Source organism: Daldinia caldariorum, assembly GCF_022478825.1.
Source record: "Daldinia caldariorum strain CBS 122874 unplaced genomic scaffold F4812scaffold_11, whole genome shotgun sequence".
Lineage (NCBI taxonomy): Eukaryota > Fungi > Ascomycota > Sordariomycetes > Xylariales > Hypoxylaceae > Daldinia > Daldinia caldariorum.
Window position 1 is genome coordinate 51,211 of NW_025953047.1, and position 16,905 is coordinate 68,115.

At 47.3% G+C, this 16,905-nt stretch overlaps 4 protein-coding genes across 4 annotated transcripts; 3 read left to right on the forward strand and 1 right to left on the reverse strand.

The window, feature by feature from the left end:
• Positions 1 to 1,137: 1,137 nt before the first annotated feature.
• On the forward strand, positions 1,138 to 3,087 carry F4812DRAFT_59674 (uncharacterized protein). Its single transcript, XM_047939224.1, has 2 exons — positions 1,138 to 1,662; positions 1,953 to 3,087. The coding sequence occupies exons 1-2, from the start codon at positions 1,397 to 1,399 to the stop codon at positions 2,983 to 2,985; spliced, it is 1,299 nt and encodes a 432-aa protein (XP_047788940.1). The 5' UTR covers positions 1,138 to 1,396; the 3' UTR covers positions 2,986 to 3,087.
• Positions 3,088 to 7,770: 4,683 nt separating this feature from the next.
• On the forward strand, positions 7,771 to 11,263 carry F4812DRAFT_432246 (uncharacterized protein). The gene is made up of 2 exons (XM_047934507.1): positions 7,771 to 8,695; positions 8,758 to 11,263. The coding sequence occupies exons 1-2, from the start codon at positions 8,443 to 8,445 to the stop codon at positions 10,653 to 10,655; spliced, it is 2,151 nt and encodes a 716-aa protein (XP_047788941.1). The 5' UTR covers positions 7,771 to 8,442; the 3' UTR covers positions 10,656 to 11,263.
• Positions 11,264 to 11,514: 251 nt separating this feature from the next.
• F4812DRAFT_465372 (actin-like ATPase domain-containing protein) lies at positions 11,515 to 14,342 on the forward strand (the record flags this gene model as incomplete). The annotated part of the gene is made up of 3 exons (XM_047938431.1): positions 11,515 to 11,606; positions 11,703 to 14,063; positions 14,154 to 14,342. 3 exons carry the CDS (start codon positions 11,515 to 11,517, stop codon positions 14,209 to 14,211), a joined length of 2,511 nt encoding a protein of 836 aa, XP_047788942.1. The 3' UTR covers positions 14,212 to 14,342.
• A 761-nt stretch (positions 14,343 to 15,103) lies between these two features.
• F4812DRAFT_451598 (NAD(P)-binding protein) lies at positions 15,104 to 16,477 on the reverse strand (the record flags this gene model as incomplete). Its single annotated transcript, XM_047936234.1, has 3 exons — positions 15,104 to 15,818; positions 16,051 to 16,179; positions 16,320 to 16,477. 3 exons carry the CDS (start codon positions 16,475 to 16,477, stop codon positions 15,104 to 15,106), a joined length of 1,002 nt encoding a protein of 333 aa, XP_047788943.1.
• Positions 16,478 to 16,905: the final 428 nt, after the last annotated feature.

Consider the following 16,905-nt stretch of genomic DNA (forward strand, 5'->3'; position numbering starts at 1 on the left):
TGCGGTACAAGGCTGTTCTCATTTAAGACACGAGCACATGAATTTCAAAAAGCACTGAGCGAACGTAAGACTAGGTAGATTCGGAACTCAGCTCCCGTCGTCTGTACCAAGCGGAAAAGAATTGTCATGACGGGGGAAGGATAAAGAAAAAAAAATGATGACTGGTTCTTTTCACTTCATCATCTTCCCGTCATTTATTTTTACAAATTCGATACAAATACATACAAGGGGAACTTTCCAGCTCGAGGATAAATGTTGAAGAAAAAAACGCCACTGATGAGCTGTATTATCCCGCTAAATCAAGCCAGGGTCGGGTGGGCGAATCATGGCTCGGGATCGGTGCAGTCCCGCCAAGATTAATGCTGGACGGACCTGGACGGGGGCCAGGACGATGCCTATGAAAGGCCTAATGCAGGAACCTGGAGGTCCTGGGACTCAACTGGGACTACAACTGGAATTACAACTGGGGACTACGTAAACTACCTAAGTAGGTATCTCTTACTTTGAGTCATAGTTGGATTCTGGGTTGTTCTCGCACAGGTATTTCAGCTATTGGATATATTATAGATATACTATCTTAGGTATCTACATTACATACCTATAGGTGATTAATAGTGTATATGGTACCTATCTAGGTATACACTAGGTAGGTATGTAGGTATGTATGCATGTATGTCCGACAGGTACTTTTTTTTTTTTTTTTTTAATCACCCCCTTCACCGTACCTAGCAATATCTTCTCGCCGTCGTTACAGGGGTGGGCATTTTTTTGCCTTACCGCCATCTCTCACCTTGAGAGAAATCCTTTCAGCCCCTTGAGCTGGGTGTTCAGCGGGACCCATTCGCAACGAAACATTTGGGGAATAGATTTTTTTTAGTTCATGTTGTTGTCCGTCAGATAGAAAATTAGTACATTGTATATGTGTGTCTCATTCTCACCGATAGTTGGTGCGGTTTTTTCCTTTGTCCTAGATTCGGAAAGGCTTGTTGCAGAAAGGAAATGCACCCAAACATCCATCTCTCCGCCATTTCGTTGAGTACGAGCACCGGCCGTTCTTGGTGCCTTATTAACTAACCGCCATTTCCAATTAGAAAAATTCCTCGAGAACGTCTACGAGGTCTTGCATTTTCATTCTTAAGAAATCCCGTCTAGAATTCTGTCCTTTGCGGCGTTTTGTTCATTTTCAAGGCTCTTGGAACTGGCGGAATTTGGAGAGAAATTCATTAAACCCATTCTTCGTCTTACACCCATCATCATTATCATCATCATCAGTCCACATCAGTCTAGCCTTTTTATTTTATCTTATTTTTTTTTGTTTTTGTTTTTCCTTCTCTCAACAACTTCAAACTTATATCAATACGTTACGCCCTCCCCTCCTTTAACTGCTCTTCCCCCTATGGATACCTTACCGGTCGAGCTTATGAGACTTGTCTTCTCTCATTGCGATCCCAAGTCAGTTAGGAATCTGAGAGAGGTCACTCGCTTGTTAGCAGATGTGGGCTACGAATATTTGCTGTCTTCTCACTTCACCGCTGTTGGTTGGAGAAATGATATCGACCGATTACACTCTATCGCGCTGCACGAACGATTGAGAGGCAGCATCACATCTATTTGCATATTCCTCGGCGAACTTTCTTTCTACGATGCTTGGAGCACCTCATGGTAAGTTCCTTTTTCTTCCTATTTTCTTCTCATTTTTTCCCTTCTCTTTTCGTTTCTTTTTCTTACGACATGCTACGATATCTGAGATTATGATATATCGTATCGCCAAGACCGCATTTTCCGCACATATAAGTATTGATTATATTTATTATAATATATACCTATATCATAATACTACATGCGTATATGCGAATACGACGGCCACGTATACTATACGCGTACTATAGGCTGATATTTTTGCCCAATCTTTCTCAATTGATGCAATTGGACTTACTCACATAATCCAGCAGGTTTCAACATTTCGTCACGCCTCCAGCTCACCGCAATGAGATAATGGGATCGGCTAGGCAGGAATTCGACAAAATTGAAAGGGGGCGCAAGGCAGTCGGTCCATTGCATCTGAAAGCTGACGATCTGCGAGAAGCATGTTCTAACCTTCCAAATCTCAAGGAATTTGAGATCACTTTCACCCAATGTCCTCTCAACAATGAACTCCTGAAGGAGGTATTTGACTACCCTAGCTGTAGAAAACTGGATCGACCTCAGACGTATAGCAACTTGGATGCTATCATCTCCTCACTCCATGGCGTGCCTCTAACCACCTTCAAGGTGGATCGACTCCCCCTTGAGATGTTCCGCTCAAAAGATCACCGCAACCATTGGTTCACGCATGCTCAATCTTTCAGTAGTCTGGAGACCCTCAACTTAACCCTCGACCCATCAGGTTTGCAAGGCCCCGGATCCGCTTTTAGGGCCGTTAATGGACTCGGTCGCATCCTTCAGCTCGCCACGAACCTGCGAAAGCTGAAGCTCGCATTTCACCCCTATTCTAGCGAAAACTCCAAATTCGCCCTGTCGTTCCGCGAGCTGTTCTACGACTTCACGTATAAGCAGCTCACGGACCTGACGCTCGAAGGCGTCTCGTGCGAGGAGGAGGACCTCAAATACTTCCTCGCGCGACACGGCGCGACTCTCGTCCGGCTACGTCTCGGCGGTCGTGGGCTAGCCAAACCCTTTGAGGTCTCGCTAGGGGGCATCCACATGTACGAGGGGACCTTCAAGTCGCTCTTCACGGGGCTCCGCGCCAAGGTCCCGAAGCTGGAGCGCTTGCACCTCGAGGGCATTTTCGAGTGCGAGCACCACGACCTACCCTCCCACGAGGCCTACAACTTCTACCCCCTGACAAACGAGGACTGGGAGGAGGTCCCACGCCCCAAATGGGTCCGCAGCTCCCGGAAGACCATCAGCTGCTCCCCTTTTGAGCAGTATGTCCTCCGTGGGGGACCGTATCCCGGAACCGCTTTGGCCCAGCAAAATTACTAAGTCAAAAAAAGGATGAAGTTATTTTTTGGTCATAGGTTATAGATTATCGGCAGCACGGGACGGGTCAGATTGATTTTCTGGGCGACGCGCGGCCGCCATTTCTATACATAAATCATCGTTACGAGCAACGTTTTCCTCGATTTTCAACTTGTATCACCACGGACAAACTTGCATTACCTACCTAGGTACTAATCAGGAGTGGTCATGTGGCGGCGAGGGCGGGTTACAAGGGGCGGCGTCGAGGGAGCATATGGCTTGCATTCCTGCGATTACGATTATTTTTTGGTTCTTTTGGTATTACATTTACGACTTTCACTTCTCGGGCAACAAATAACGGATTATCACGCATATGCAACGAATACGAATATCCCCTTTCTTGTCTCTTCTCTTCTCTGCTCTTCTCTTCTCTGCTCTTCTCTTCTCTTCTCTTCTCTTTCTATTCTAACGTCTCTTCTCTCATCTCATTCTTACGGAAAGGGGATAAGGGACAAGCAAATTACATTATAGAGGACTCGCACCGCCGAAGTCTCACCGCCAGGTGCAAACCAATCATATCAAACACACATTTCGGCGTTTTCATCCCTGTTTATACACACGCACACACCTGGTTCCAAATTGCTTTGCCTTCTTCAAGAAACGGGGACACGACGCAGCTGGGGGGGTTTTTATATCACGAATAATGTTATGCTATCTTTTGATAAACGGGGTTGGGTATGAGAGAAGGGAATATGAGTGATTTATGGGTTTTCTTTCTTACTCTTTTTTTTTTTGGCTGCTGAGATTGTTGAAGAAGTTCAGTGGAGGGAAGAAGATGAAGATTTGTAATGACATGAGGAATGAAAGAATATGCAGATTGTGTACCGTATTGAATTGATAGACTCACGAATGAATAATCACGTATTAGATTGGTTACCTAACTACCTAAGTACCTCAGGTATGCTTTAGATTTGCTCCGTCTTGCTATATCCACTTGCCTCTTAGATGTCTCATGTTTGTTTTGAATTGTTGGACTATATAAAGTGCCTAAATTAAGGTGAAAATCTAATCAGGAAATTCATGACTCAGCTGTAGCCATTATTTTAACTCTTCATTATATTGTATAGTTGTCTTCTTTAATCACTTAGGAATATCCCATGCTCATACCTATATTCTTCAACCTATACGTACCTAATCGTCGTCATCATATTATCGTCACTACAAATTACCTTCGCATCCAAGTCCAAAGAACTTACCTTCTAGTTACGCTTCTATAAACTAATGACTATTAGATAAAAGATAATAGGTACCTAACCTACTGGCCAATTCATCATAGGTATATTCCCCCCACCTCCCTCTCCCTCCCTCTTTCTCGGCTACTCCGTTCGCGTTTTAGCTAACTTAGGTAGCCAGCGAAGCCTTGGCTGGGTTGTACATAGTACAACTACGTAAGGTAAGGTATCACCATTCAAGCGGTGAGCGAGCTACCTATGTCGAGTGTACTATGTATTGTAAACAGCTACCAGGTACTATGTAGGTAGGTACCTAGGTAGTTAGCGACGAAGGAAGAAATCCTTGAGATTCTTGGGGCCTTCTAGAAAACCTGTCGTGTCTTAACGTTGGTACCTAAACTATTATGCTAGTCGTCGATCATATTCCTGGTCCAGGTCTATTACCTACCTATCAGCCTATTCGCTGCATGAATAGGTAGTTTATGGCTTTTTTCTTCTTCTTCCTTGTGGGACTAAAGTTTAAAACGCGATTACGCAGCGTATCTTTACTTTTTCTTTCTTTCTTTCTTCGAGTCCCATCTGCATGCTTTCGTCATGCATCCATTCACGTCGAGTCCGCTTTTTCCCTATACATATACCTACCTACCGCCTATAAATGATTATAAGGGGGCTACTTTAGTAAGTACTCTTTCAAGGGGGTAAACAGAAGAGTACATCTAGGTAGGTAGCGGAGTCAACAACTTTGATATACACTATGTATTGAGGACTTTTTATTTATTAAAACCCCAGAAAGGAGGCCAACAAGTAATAAGTAAGTACCTAACCCAGCTCCTTGGCCGCGAACGCTTCCCGGGTGCCCGCTTTTAGGTTAATTCTTTTTCGTTCCGCAAACGCCGGTGTTTCTCAAAGGGTACCTATGTCTGTACCACATGGAGTCACGATCAGGGTCTGGAAGGCTAGAAGTTCCAAATCGATAAGCCTTGGCCTTGAGATGTATGTACTTAATAATGTACTTAATAATGCAGGTGGATATATAGAGCTAACCTAGTGGGCTAGCATAGCCTAGCTCGCAAACGCTACGCTTACTATGGCGTATTTTTGGGTGCTGCGGTGTAAGTCGGATATTTATTATTTGACGTTTCTAGTCGGCGATGGCATATGTGTACTAGTGTGTGCTGCACGAAGTTCTTTCGGTGAAGCAGGGCGCAACGTGATTTAGCAACTAATTACACTACTACCTAACCTATATTCAGTTCGGTTTACTTATTTTTTTACTCTTCTTTCCTTCTTTCTATCATTTTCATATTAGTATCAAACCCGGGAGATCTTCCTCATTTGGTTTAAAAGATTATTATTTTATTTTCCTCCCCTATATACACTATATAAGGTCCACTCGGTCTCGCCCTCGCACCCAATTTGGTCTCCGTTGAAGGTAGACCGGGGTAACCTTGTTTCAATTCGGAAAGAAGTTTTCCAGCGGCTTGGGAAAGTTGTAACGTAGGTACGTAAGGCAAAAATGGATACCCAGGGCTAGGTAAGTCTGGTTAGATCTAAGCACGCCTGGCACGTTAATTACCTTAGGTACTTGAGTCCACTACTGTGGTATGTGCTTAAAGATATACAGTAGCTGTACGGTATTTTGTACATGCATACATATTTCGTACATCGTACACCATGGGAATTTGACCTCGTATCACGAGAGTACAAACAGGTGCTACATACGTAGCAATGGGGTCATCCTTGGACGAAAGAAGAGCCTACCTCGTACATAATAATTGGTGATGGGGGCCACATGTCGGGATTGATCGTCATCGTAGCAATAAAGTAACTAGAAGCTGCAGTCAGATGAAGACGCTCTTATATGGACTATCCCGCGAATAAATTGGATTGGCGCAGCAAGCTGCAGACGGCGAGGTCCTGGGGAATCTTAGTAGATTAAAGCAGTAGATTAAAAACATATTGAAAGGATTTCCGTCCCGCTAAACCCCAGAACGGTTCTGTTTCTTATGTTAGGTACGTACCATCATAATGCAGATATGTAGGTATAGGTATGCAGACTATTTAAACTTGAAAAGTTGTTGCGAGATCATCGCCGTCTACTCGCTATCGCCCGTTTACGAGCCCATTTGTCACCTCATACCCAACTTTAACTTAGGTAGGATCCAACCAGACAGGTACGTAGGGATTTCCACTTCTGTCGCTACTATAGCTAGGGGTGAATAGAGATCAGTTCATGTCGTGCTCATGATCGGTGCAAGCTGCAATGCTGCAAGCACCCATGTGTCAGTGGATTTTGGGGCGGGCTTGGCGGTGTCATTTTTTTTTAATACCTGCCCGTATGCCACCGCCGCCGATGCACATATGTATACCTATACACTAGTACCATAATATTATGATGAAGTGTAGTACATATATAAGGCTTATATCTCCACAGATGATTGGGGTGGCAAGGCGGCCGACATCAGACGAGCCAGCAAAGCCTACAGTACATACTACATACATGCCCGTGATGCTGGTGTACGTGAAAAGGACATGGTCATCTAAAACATTCCTCAACGCTACATCCACAACCTAATGTACATAGTACGTGCATAATTGGTCCCAGACCTTACATAGTGTAAAACGAGGAATGAGGAAGTGAGGAATGAGAAAAGAGAAAAGAGGGCTGAGAAGACCTAAAAACAATGAAGGACTTGGTAGTGTGGGGAATAGCCTTTCTGGCCTTTTTTTTTTTAGTCTTGAATGACGGTTAAGCAAGGTTTCCTTGTCGATCGACTCGAATTCCCGAGTCCTAGTTTATAGAGTCTTAGCGATTGAAAAGATCGGCTAGAAATTATCGGATACGGTAAAGGAGATCCTTAATTACATGTGAAACTTTTGTTTTCTCTTTCTCTTTATTAATGATCTTGTAATGAGTTAAAATACCTATCACATAATATCTGAAGCCATCACTAAAATGAATTGATATAAGATGTCTAACGTACCTCGTACTATGTAGTATATTAGGTGCGTACGAAAGCGTTTTGCTTGTTTCATTTGGTATATTACTCCCGAGACCCTTGTACTGTGTAAGTTGAATCTATTAGGTGCTGTATTTTATTTTAGCCAATTGCAAAGCTGCAGCACATAAAGTTTCTGCAGCCACGTTTGTTAAACATATTAGACTTTTGCCTTTTGCTTTTGTTTTCCTTCAAGATAGCAAAGATGAGATCGTTTAAGTGAATCCAATTCCACGGACCTTGAAGTATTCTCGTACTCGTACTCTAGGTACCTACCTTAGGTACCTAACCTAAGGTAAGTAATGCTGTTTCGAAAACAATCTCTACTTAAAGTACCTATGCACAGACAGACGTGCGTACTTAAAAATAAAATGAAATGAAACGTCGGTCCCGTTCCTACTTGGTACCGAGATAATAATATAGTGGTTGGCATGTACTATGCATCCATGTGCGCTGGTTACCTCTAACGCAATTAGATAGTATGTACATAGCAAATAGGCAGGTACCTGAATCAATTTGTTATTTTGTTATTTTGTTCCTGAATTCATTAAAACTGGCCGGCAGTGCGGTAACACTCTGTTTATTGCCATACCTATGAACACTACCTAATTACGCTACGACGACACTCCCCGCCATTTACCGGCTACCCCTAATTCGGTAAGGTCTCCCTTAAGGCTTGCCCGAACTTGCCGGGGTTTCTTCCTTTACCCCTGGCCGTTTGGTGCAGCCGGTCGTGCTTGCCTTTTCCCTGTCTAGCGTAGCTGTCTTGGGCTGTCCCTAGGCTGTCCCTAGGCTAAGACTTGTCCTACCCTAACTCGATCTTTAGGACCCACTAAACATGCATTTACGCATGCATTCTAAGCCTGCTTGAGCGTTTCGACTTGCCCAGTCAAAACGTCACTTTCTCTAACCCATCCCGCCAGCCCGTTCCCATCGTACTATGTATGTATCCAACGGAGAAAGAAAACAGAGTGATCGCCAACATTTGCATGAACTGTCGTCAGTTTTTACTACTCCCCCTCCTCATCAGAGTTTACGACCCAAGCCTCTGGACCCTCCATCTCTCCCTCATCGATGCCGTTGGCCCAGCATATGTCTAATGTCCAGATCCGGCTTCCCCGTCTTTAATCCGACGACCTACTATAGTTTTGTTTTCGACGAGACGCTGTTGCCTTCTTTCCCGGAGGGCGCAAACTCGTCTTTCCTTCGGAACCTGACGATTCGTACTTGTTAGTTGCAGGTAGCCATTAATGATGCAGCGAGTTTCCGCCCTCCTCCCATGGGATCGCAATAGAGCGAGCAGTCCCGTCATTGGTAGCAACAATGGCCATACCAAGACCATTGTCCGCAAGAACAGCGTCGACCTCGTTCGCGGTTGGGCCGACAGAATCCCATCACCTGTAAACCGCCATACCACCTCGAGGCTAAGTAGTCATGCTTTTCACCCCGCGACTTTGGATAAGGAATGCGACAAGGCCGCCCGCATTCTTAAATCTTTCTGTAGTATGATCTCACTGCCCTTGCCCGCAAGTAAGGGATATCCAGTGACTAACGTCTGACGACAGGTGATGGTTTCTCAACCCCGGATGACCGACCGGGGACTCCGTCGACTTATTCGAGCACACAATCGTCGCATAAGTTTCTAAAGAAGATACCCCCGAGAATATTGCAAAATGCAGTAGGACTAGCGATTTTTACTTCCATGCGATCTGGAATATGGAGTGCTGGGTCGGGGTCAGGCGGAAGTGGTATTTTGATCGCGCGCAAGACAGATGGGACGTGGTCCCCGCCATCTGGGTTAATGCTTCATACAGCTAGTTTGCGCTTCGTTTTCGGCGTTGACATTTACGATTGCGTTCTCGTAATCAATAATTTTACGGTTCTAGAAGCATTTGCGAGGCCACGGCTAACACTCGGTGCCGATGTCAGTCTGACCACCGGCCCTCTGGTCGCCGTGGGGCTGCTTGAAAATGACGTTACGTGGGCCGATCTAAGCGACAGGGCAATTGCGTACGTGAAAGCAAGGGGGCAGAGTGCAGAGGTCAAGTTGGACGGAATAGTCATTACTGAGCGAGCTGATGAGAACGAGAGGTATTATGGTATGAAAATCAGCGTCGCAAAAATCTTAGCTGGGGATATCAATCAAAGTCTACCCCAAATGCGGCCTCTTACTGAGGTGCTCAAGGCTGCTGAAGGAAGGACCGACTATGATACAGCTCTTGTTGAGCTGCTTTCCTCCCAACCTGCGCCGGGGGATGCTACGCTTGAATCTCCGGTTTCTACAGGCACATCACCAGGGTTTGGAGTTCCCGATTTCGACGATCCAGATCCTTTTGGCGTCATGGCTTTGGAAATGGCTGGTATGGGTATCCGTGAAGCCGGAACGCGACTAAGACCCGACAGCAGCCAATTCGAGTTTAACCCTAGCCCGACGAGTCCTTTCTTTGCCAAAGCTTCTCGCCAAAGTATGGATACTTATCTATCACGGAGCAATAGGGGAAGCTACATGTCCAACAAGACAATGGCTACAGAGCGAAGCCATATGACCGACGCCGGCACACAAACATGCGACTTCCCAACACCTCAGACGACTCCGGGCTCGAGTCAAAGCCAAAGCGAAGATGGAAACCAGCCGCAAACATCCGAAGACATTCCGGTAGTAAAGCAGCCCGTTGAAGTCGACTATACGAAGATTGATATCAGTGCTCTGAGGAACTTATCAAATTTCCCGGATCTAGATGAAGAACCAACAACAACGCTTGCTATTCAGGAGGAAGACGAGGACAATTTGGAGGCGGAAGTTAGTAAAGAAGCAAAGAGCACAGTTACATATACCCAGGACAGTGGTGACGCAGCCGACAAGGTATCAGTTAAGAACCATGAGAACGACGCCGACAAGGAGGATGAAGCTAAAGAGGAAGAGGACGACGAGGAAGAGGAAGAGGACGAATCAGATGCTGAAGAAGAGGCCGTTGTTTTTGAAGTTGCCACAGCTCAAGCACCTGCTCGTGTAGCAATGGTGGCTTCTCGAGTCAATATCCCCGCAAGAGTACCACCTCCACTTCCTCTCAGAAGCCCCGCCCGTACATCCAAGAGGAGAAGCCAGATGGGAGATGTGAATGGTTTAATGGGCAGCCCACTTAAGCAAGAGTTCGAAGCCGAAGGTGAGGGTGAGGAGGCGACGACGCCGAGGGCTAAAGAAGACCCCACCAAGCATCTGGCGGTATTGGACGAGACATTGGTAGCGAAAGTGGCTAGTGTTCCCCAGGAGACCAAGCACGATGTCGAGAAAGCCGAGAACGCAGTCACTCCCACTCAAGAATCGGGAGATATTAACGGCCACTCCACTAAAATAGAGAACAAATCTTCTTGCGAGGAGAAGGTCATGACTGAGACATCGACAGACACAGGGGAGCATACTAGCCTTAAGTCTACCCCTGACGTCTCCGTCTCCGCTGCATAAACGTGGCAGCCTGCAATATTCACTTTTTTTTTATTCTCCAGTCACAGCCATGGGAATTTTTGGAGTTATCGGGAAAGCATAGGAACGATTACAGGAAGGACGAGATACCACTATGATCAAGGAATGATCGGGCTATAGGTATGAAACTATCTTGCATTATACTCGATGCGCTGCGATCAACATTAGGCAAGTGTTTCGAGAGCGACGTGGAGTACTCGAGCTGAATAATACCCTTGACATGTACTTCTACTGTTTGTTTAACATATTGTACCAATCTGCAATCATCGAGCGAGCTGGCGAGAGGAAGGGCGCGTGGATAAGAGTTATTAAAGGAATGGGTTCTATGGGGGATCACTATGGACAGGAGTGGCTTACCATCCATCTTCTTACCTTTGCCTACCTATCTGGTAGGTATATGATAGCGAGTAACATAGTCACTTAGCAAGCAGCTAAATCATGCTGGAAGTCAGCACCTGGTGATAGGACTGGGACATAAGTTCCCAAAAATAGCGGTACAATGCATCAATTACTAGTAATCATAGACCAGGGATACTGGAAGTGAATTTTTCTGTTGTAGGAAATGCGTACCTACCTAACCTAGTAAATGTGTACCTAGCAGTGAATATGTCTGCCAGCCGTCGTTGCTTGTAACTTATAATTCGTCTTTCTTGTTACCTAGCAACAACGCCAATTTCCAAACATTTCGCTAATTCATTTAACAACTTTTTTTTAAAAAAAAATAATAATCAAAATTTCGGTATTGTTGATTACGGACGGATTTTTATACCACCACCTGGTACTATTTTTTGAGATCAGAAGAATAAAAACCCGTTGTTGAACTACCTAATAAGAGGACCCGATGGGATATAAGTGGAAAGGAAAAGGAAAAGGCAGGGGGAGCCAAGGCCCACTAGCCACAGTTTCGGCCCCTGCCGGCACCAACCAATTGCAGTAAGAGACGTCCCTATCACATCCCCCTGTTCACCCCATTTATGTAAGGTTATGTAGGTATTGTACATATGTAGCATGGATTAACGTTTCTTCCAGGTCCCAGCCACAGGCAGGGGTTCCTCAGCCTCAGAATGGAAGCCGAACTAAACGCGTTGGTTCGCGCGAGCTTGGAGCAATTCTTGAACCATTCCTAGACCATCCTGCTCCAATAATCGACGAGGGTTCAAGCCTCAAGATCGGTCAATCTGCCGCAGTTAGACGTCTCTCCACATCCTTCCCAAATCCACGAAACCCACGAAACCCAAGAAATCCACAAAACTCACCTTCGACAACCCCTCGAGCAAATAGAGCATCGCACCGGGATTTCGTACGCCAGAAAGAGCTTCCCTCCAAAACTTCCCGCAAGCTCTTCAACAACATGGCGAGCCAGCAGGGTAAGTGGCGCGAGGACCAAATCCTCGTAGTCTGTCCCGGCAGTCAGACTACTATGGCCCAGCTCGGTTGCAACGAGCTCACTCCGCCTGCTCACCGCATACCTACGCGAATGTTTAAGGATCCCGAGTCCGACGAATATACCCCCTACCGCATTTACAAGCGCAAGAAGACCGTCGCATCAGGGAGCGCAGAAGGTGGTGATAAGGCTGAGAAGACCGAGAAGGCTGACGATCAGTGGGAATATGTCGAGGATCGCGATAGCGTCGAGGGCGCAATCTACCCTTTACAGGGTGGCCGAATTGTGAACATGCCCGCCTTCTTAGCATTTCTCGATCACGTTCACAGTCTCCTTACTACCACATACCACAACATCCCCATCGTGTTGATGGCATCACCGCGGTGGACACGGCCAGACTGCGAAGCTATCGCGCGCTACGTATTCGAGAAGACTAAGACTCCTGCTCTATGTTTACTGCACAGCGCCGTTGCGGCGCAATACGGTTTGAAGTGGCCGACTATGACTGTTGTAGACATTGGCTACGAGAAAGTCGATGTCACCTGCATTCACGAGTACCTCATTGTCAGTGAGAAGGGCCTGGGCTATCCTAACCCAGAACGAGAGATATCAGGCGGAGAGGTTTTCACGCAGAAATTGTTGGCGCTTCTGAAGGACAAGGGGTTTAACTACGAAATGGCCGAGCAACTCAAGAAGAGCTCTCTTTGCGAGGTCCTTCCTTACGCCCCCGATTCCGATAACCTTATGGAACTCCCTACGGATGACCTTCCCCCGACTGCAGCCCAAGCTCCCAATAATGCACCAGTAAGCACGGATCCCGCAAAGCCCGTAGAGCCTCCGAAACCTGCTACTGCATTTGGAGGGGAGACCGAGGACGGAATCGCGGATGGCAAAGAGAACGACGAAGGAGTACTGGACGTAGCCAATATTGTTACTAGTGGTAACACGCGAGAATTCCTTGCTAAAAAGGAGAAGGAGAAGGCTGAAAAGGTCAAGTCGAAGAAGCAGGGCAAAGCCCAAGAAGCTGAGCCTGCCGCGGCGAAGCCAGTTCGTTTACCCAACTCCAAGCGAAAGACCAATGTGTTCCATTATGAGGAATTGGTGCATGAGGATGTAGAAGTTTCCGCCTCGAACGGTGCCCCTAAAGCAGAGACCACGGAGACTACAGAAACCACAGAAGCCGCATCTGCCGCAAATGGTGATGCACCCGCGGCCGACGTGTCTATGGTTGATGCTACGCCTAGCAGCCAAGATCCAAAACCTGAGATAAAACCCGAGGCGAAGCCAGAGGGTACCGGTGACGCTAATAGCGACGCGACAGAGTCTACTTCTAACAACGCTAAGAACACGGAGCGAAGAACAAAACGAGTGCGACGAGATATTGAGATTGGTCTAGAGCGATTCCTCTTTGCGGATCGTCACGAAATCAACCGAATCACCGATACCATTTATCGCGCGATCCAGAGCATCGACGAGCCTTACAAGCGACCAGGCTGCTGGGACAACCTTGTTTTCGTAGGCAACGGCAGTCGCCTACGAGGCCTCAAGGAGAACATCATACAGACGCTTACTGCCCGCCACTTAATCTCTCCCAGCACCGCCACCATCTTCACGTCCGAGCTGCCCTCCAACATGGCAACGCCGAGCGGAACGGGCTCCCAGACACCTACGGGCTCGTTCACGGGCCAACTTCCGACCACGAGCTCGGTGAACCCTCTCCTGCAAGCGGCCACGACGGCTTCGCTGGGCGTGCCCGGCACCGTGCAGGCCCCCGGCTCGACGGCGGGCGACGTCGGCCACGGCCACCACTCCCACGCCCAGACGCCCACGAGCATCAAGGCGGCCCCGCTGCCCACCTACCTCGCCGAGTGGACCAAGAACGGCTTCGAGGAGGCCATGTTCCTCGGCTCCCTCATCGCCGCCCGCCTCGCGTTCTGCATCCACAACATGGATGCTCAGACCTTGGAGGCGCAGCGCACCATGAGTCTTAATCGTGTTGATTACAAGTAAGTTTTCTTCTTCTTCTTCTTCTTCTTTACCTATATATATAAGCTAGAATTTAGTAGGACCAAACCACTAACAACTTATCACCACAGCGAGCACGGCCCCAAGCTCATCCACGTGCACTCGATGCTCGGTAACGATTCTTCGTAAAAAATAAAATAAAATACGCCTGCGTTCGTACCTACTAACTCGTATTCGTCGGAAGGATAAAGGCTTAGGTGGTACCTAAGGAAAAGAAGAAACGTTATGTCACCCCATCTAATCATAGAGCATCATTCCAATTAGTCCTGTCCTTCTTCTTGACGATTGTTTTCTTCTTATTTTCTTTTCTTATTTTAAAAAGCGGCGTTCTACGGTCATGAAAGACAAAAAGAAAAGTCTCATACGGACGGGGGGCGGTTGTATTTTTTTTTTAATCCGGTTTTTTTTTCTCTTTTAGTTCAGGGCTTATGAGGCAGGCGCCTGAGGTGGTTTGTTTGTTTACCTTACACGCAAGGGGTGATGCGATGGATGGTTGATTGATATACACATATACATCACCATCATCGTCATCATCATTTTTTTCCCGACGTAGTTGGGCGTCATCATACCCATACCATGCCATGCATGCCCTGGCTATGTCGATAACTCAACTCGAGGAAGGGATACCCGGAAACCGATGCTAGCTAGCTTGATTCGGCGGTTGGTTGGTTTCCTCGACGTTTCGTCTAAGTAATTTGTTTATTTTACTGGCTTAGTGAAGCGTGTAGTCCGTCGCCGAAGTCGCACTAGATATAGTAAGTAGCGGGAGGACGACACATATTGACTATTAGCATAGCTACAAATGAAAAATAAGACCTAGTCAAAGCTAGATATTTTATTTTTTTTATTTTTTAGTTTTTTGGTGTTTGTTTATTCTTTCCATTGAAAATGAATTTGGGGGCGTCTCCCCCCTTTTCTTTCGAAGAGGCTCCATACGAAAAGACCGAGATATTATATCTCCACTCCACTTCTCTATTCATCGTATCATTCCTTCCCCCCTCTTCCTCCTCCTTGCTCTCCTTTATTTTGAGGGATCTAATAACAGCTTACCCGTAGTCTTGCGACCCTCGAGATCGGCATGAGCGCGCGCGACCTCGCTAAGCGGGTACACTCCGTGGATGCGCACGTCGATCTTTCCACCCGTGATGAAGCCGAATAGCTCATTGACGTAGTACTCAAACTCATCCCGAGTAGCGATATAGCTTAACAGGCTGGGGCGCAGCAGGCGCACGTTCTTGGCGCTCAGGCGGGCGATGCTGAAGGGCGGGACGGGGCCGGACGCGTTGCCGAAGGAGACGAGGGTACCTTTGCGGGCGACGACCTCGAGGCTCACGTCGAAGGTAGACTTGCCGACGCCGTCGAAGACAGCAATAACGCCCTTCCCTCCGGTCAGCTCGAGGACCTTCTGCTTAACGTCCTCGTGGCTATAGTTGACGATGTGGGTGGCGCCGGCCTTGAGGGCGAGCTCGGCCTTCTCCGGGGTCGACACGGTGCCGATAGTGTTGGCGCCGATGGCGTTGAGCAGCTGGACGAGCCAGAGGCCTGTGCCACCGGCGGCCGCGTGCACGAGGACCCAGTCGCCCTTCTCGACGCGGTGGGCCTCGCGCACGAGGGTAAGCGCCGTGAGGCCCTGGATCGCTGAGGCGGCGGCGATCTTGGGCGCCACGCCCTCGGGAATCTTGATCGCGTTGGATGCGTCGACCGCGGTGTACTCCGCGTACGCGCCCTCGCTTATCCTGTAGGAAGGAATTGATTAATAACCGGCGTTTCGTTGAAATTCACCCGAGTTGAAGAGGTAGTAGTAGTGGTAGTAGTAGTAGTGGTAGGGGTGGTGGCATAGGGAAAAGGGGCTCAGGGGAAAGTGGTGGGGGGCTATCACATGTCGCAATGCGGGGTCCGAATGAACGAATTCGAATTCGTTCACACGCTTCACAAAGTTCACAGTTCACAGGTCATAGTTTCACGTACCAGAGAACCCTATCGCCCTCCTTCAATCCGTACAGGTTGCCGCCGCCAGTCTTCACCACGGTGCCTTCTGCTTCGCGTCCAAGGATGTACGGCAAGTGTGATGCCGGGTATAAGCCCGTGCGGAAGTATCTATTTTAACCCATTGATTAGTATCAGAGTAACAATATATACCTATATATATATATATAAGGTACACATATAAACTATGAGTATTCCTTTTTAGGAATAAAAGAAGTAAGAATAGAAAAAAACAAAAAAAGCAGGCTCACGTGTCGATAAAGTTGACGCCGGTGTAATCGTTCTTGACGAGAATCTGGCCGTCGACGACCGCGGGAACGGGGACATCAGTCTTGTGCTGAAGGACCTCGAGGCCTCCCGTCTTCTCGATGATGACGGCCTTCTGGGTGGCAGGAATAGACGACGCCATGTTGCGGATATGTATGATCAAGGGATTATTCTGAATGCGTTTAAAATGGGAGGAGGTAGGAGTTGTTGTAGTTGATGTTGATGTTGATGTCGCTACTGCTGCTGCTGCTGCTGCTGCTGCTGCTGTTGCTGCTGTTGCTCTTCTTCCAGAGCTACAAATCAGTAAGCGGGCGGACGCGGTTCTTATAGACATTCACACAACACGTAAAACATAACACATGGCACGATAGCACACAAACCCAAACGTTTGTAAAAGGGGGAAATCTTGTTGTTCGCTCGTCCTCTCCGGCTCCGGGACTCGGCCGAGTGGGATTTGATTTCTTACGGGTATAAGAGAGAGGAAAAAAAAACTAAAAAAAAACTAAAAAACTTACATGGGATTAGATTGAGAATGGCCAATCGAAGGAGAAGTGGCAATGGTAGTGGTTG

What these genes read in the sequence shown, in the direction of transcription:
- F4812DRAFT_59674 (XM_047939224.1), top strand. Translation starts at nt 1,397, where the DNA reads ATGGATACCTTACCGGTCGAGCTTATGAGACTTGTCTTCTCTCATTGC. An exon ending in GATGCTTGGAGCACCTCATG is followed by an intron (nt 1,663 to 1,952) that starts GTAAGTTCCTTT and finishes ATAATCCAGCAG; the next exon opens with GTTTCAACATTTCGTCACGC.
- F4812DRAFT_432246 (XM_047934507.1), top strand. Translation starts at nt 8,443, where the DNA reads ATGATGCAGCGAGTTTCCGCCCTCCTCCCATGGGATCGCAATAGAGCG. An exon ending in CATTCTTAAATCTTTCTGTA is followed by an intron (nt 8,696 to 8,757) that starts GTATGATCTCAC and finishes GTCTGACGACAG; the next exon opens with GTGATGGTTTCTCAACCCCG.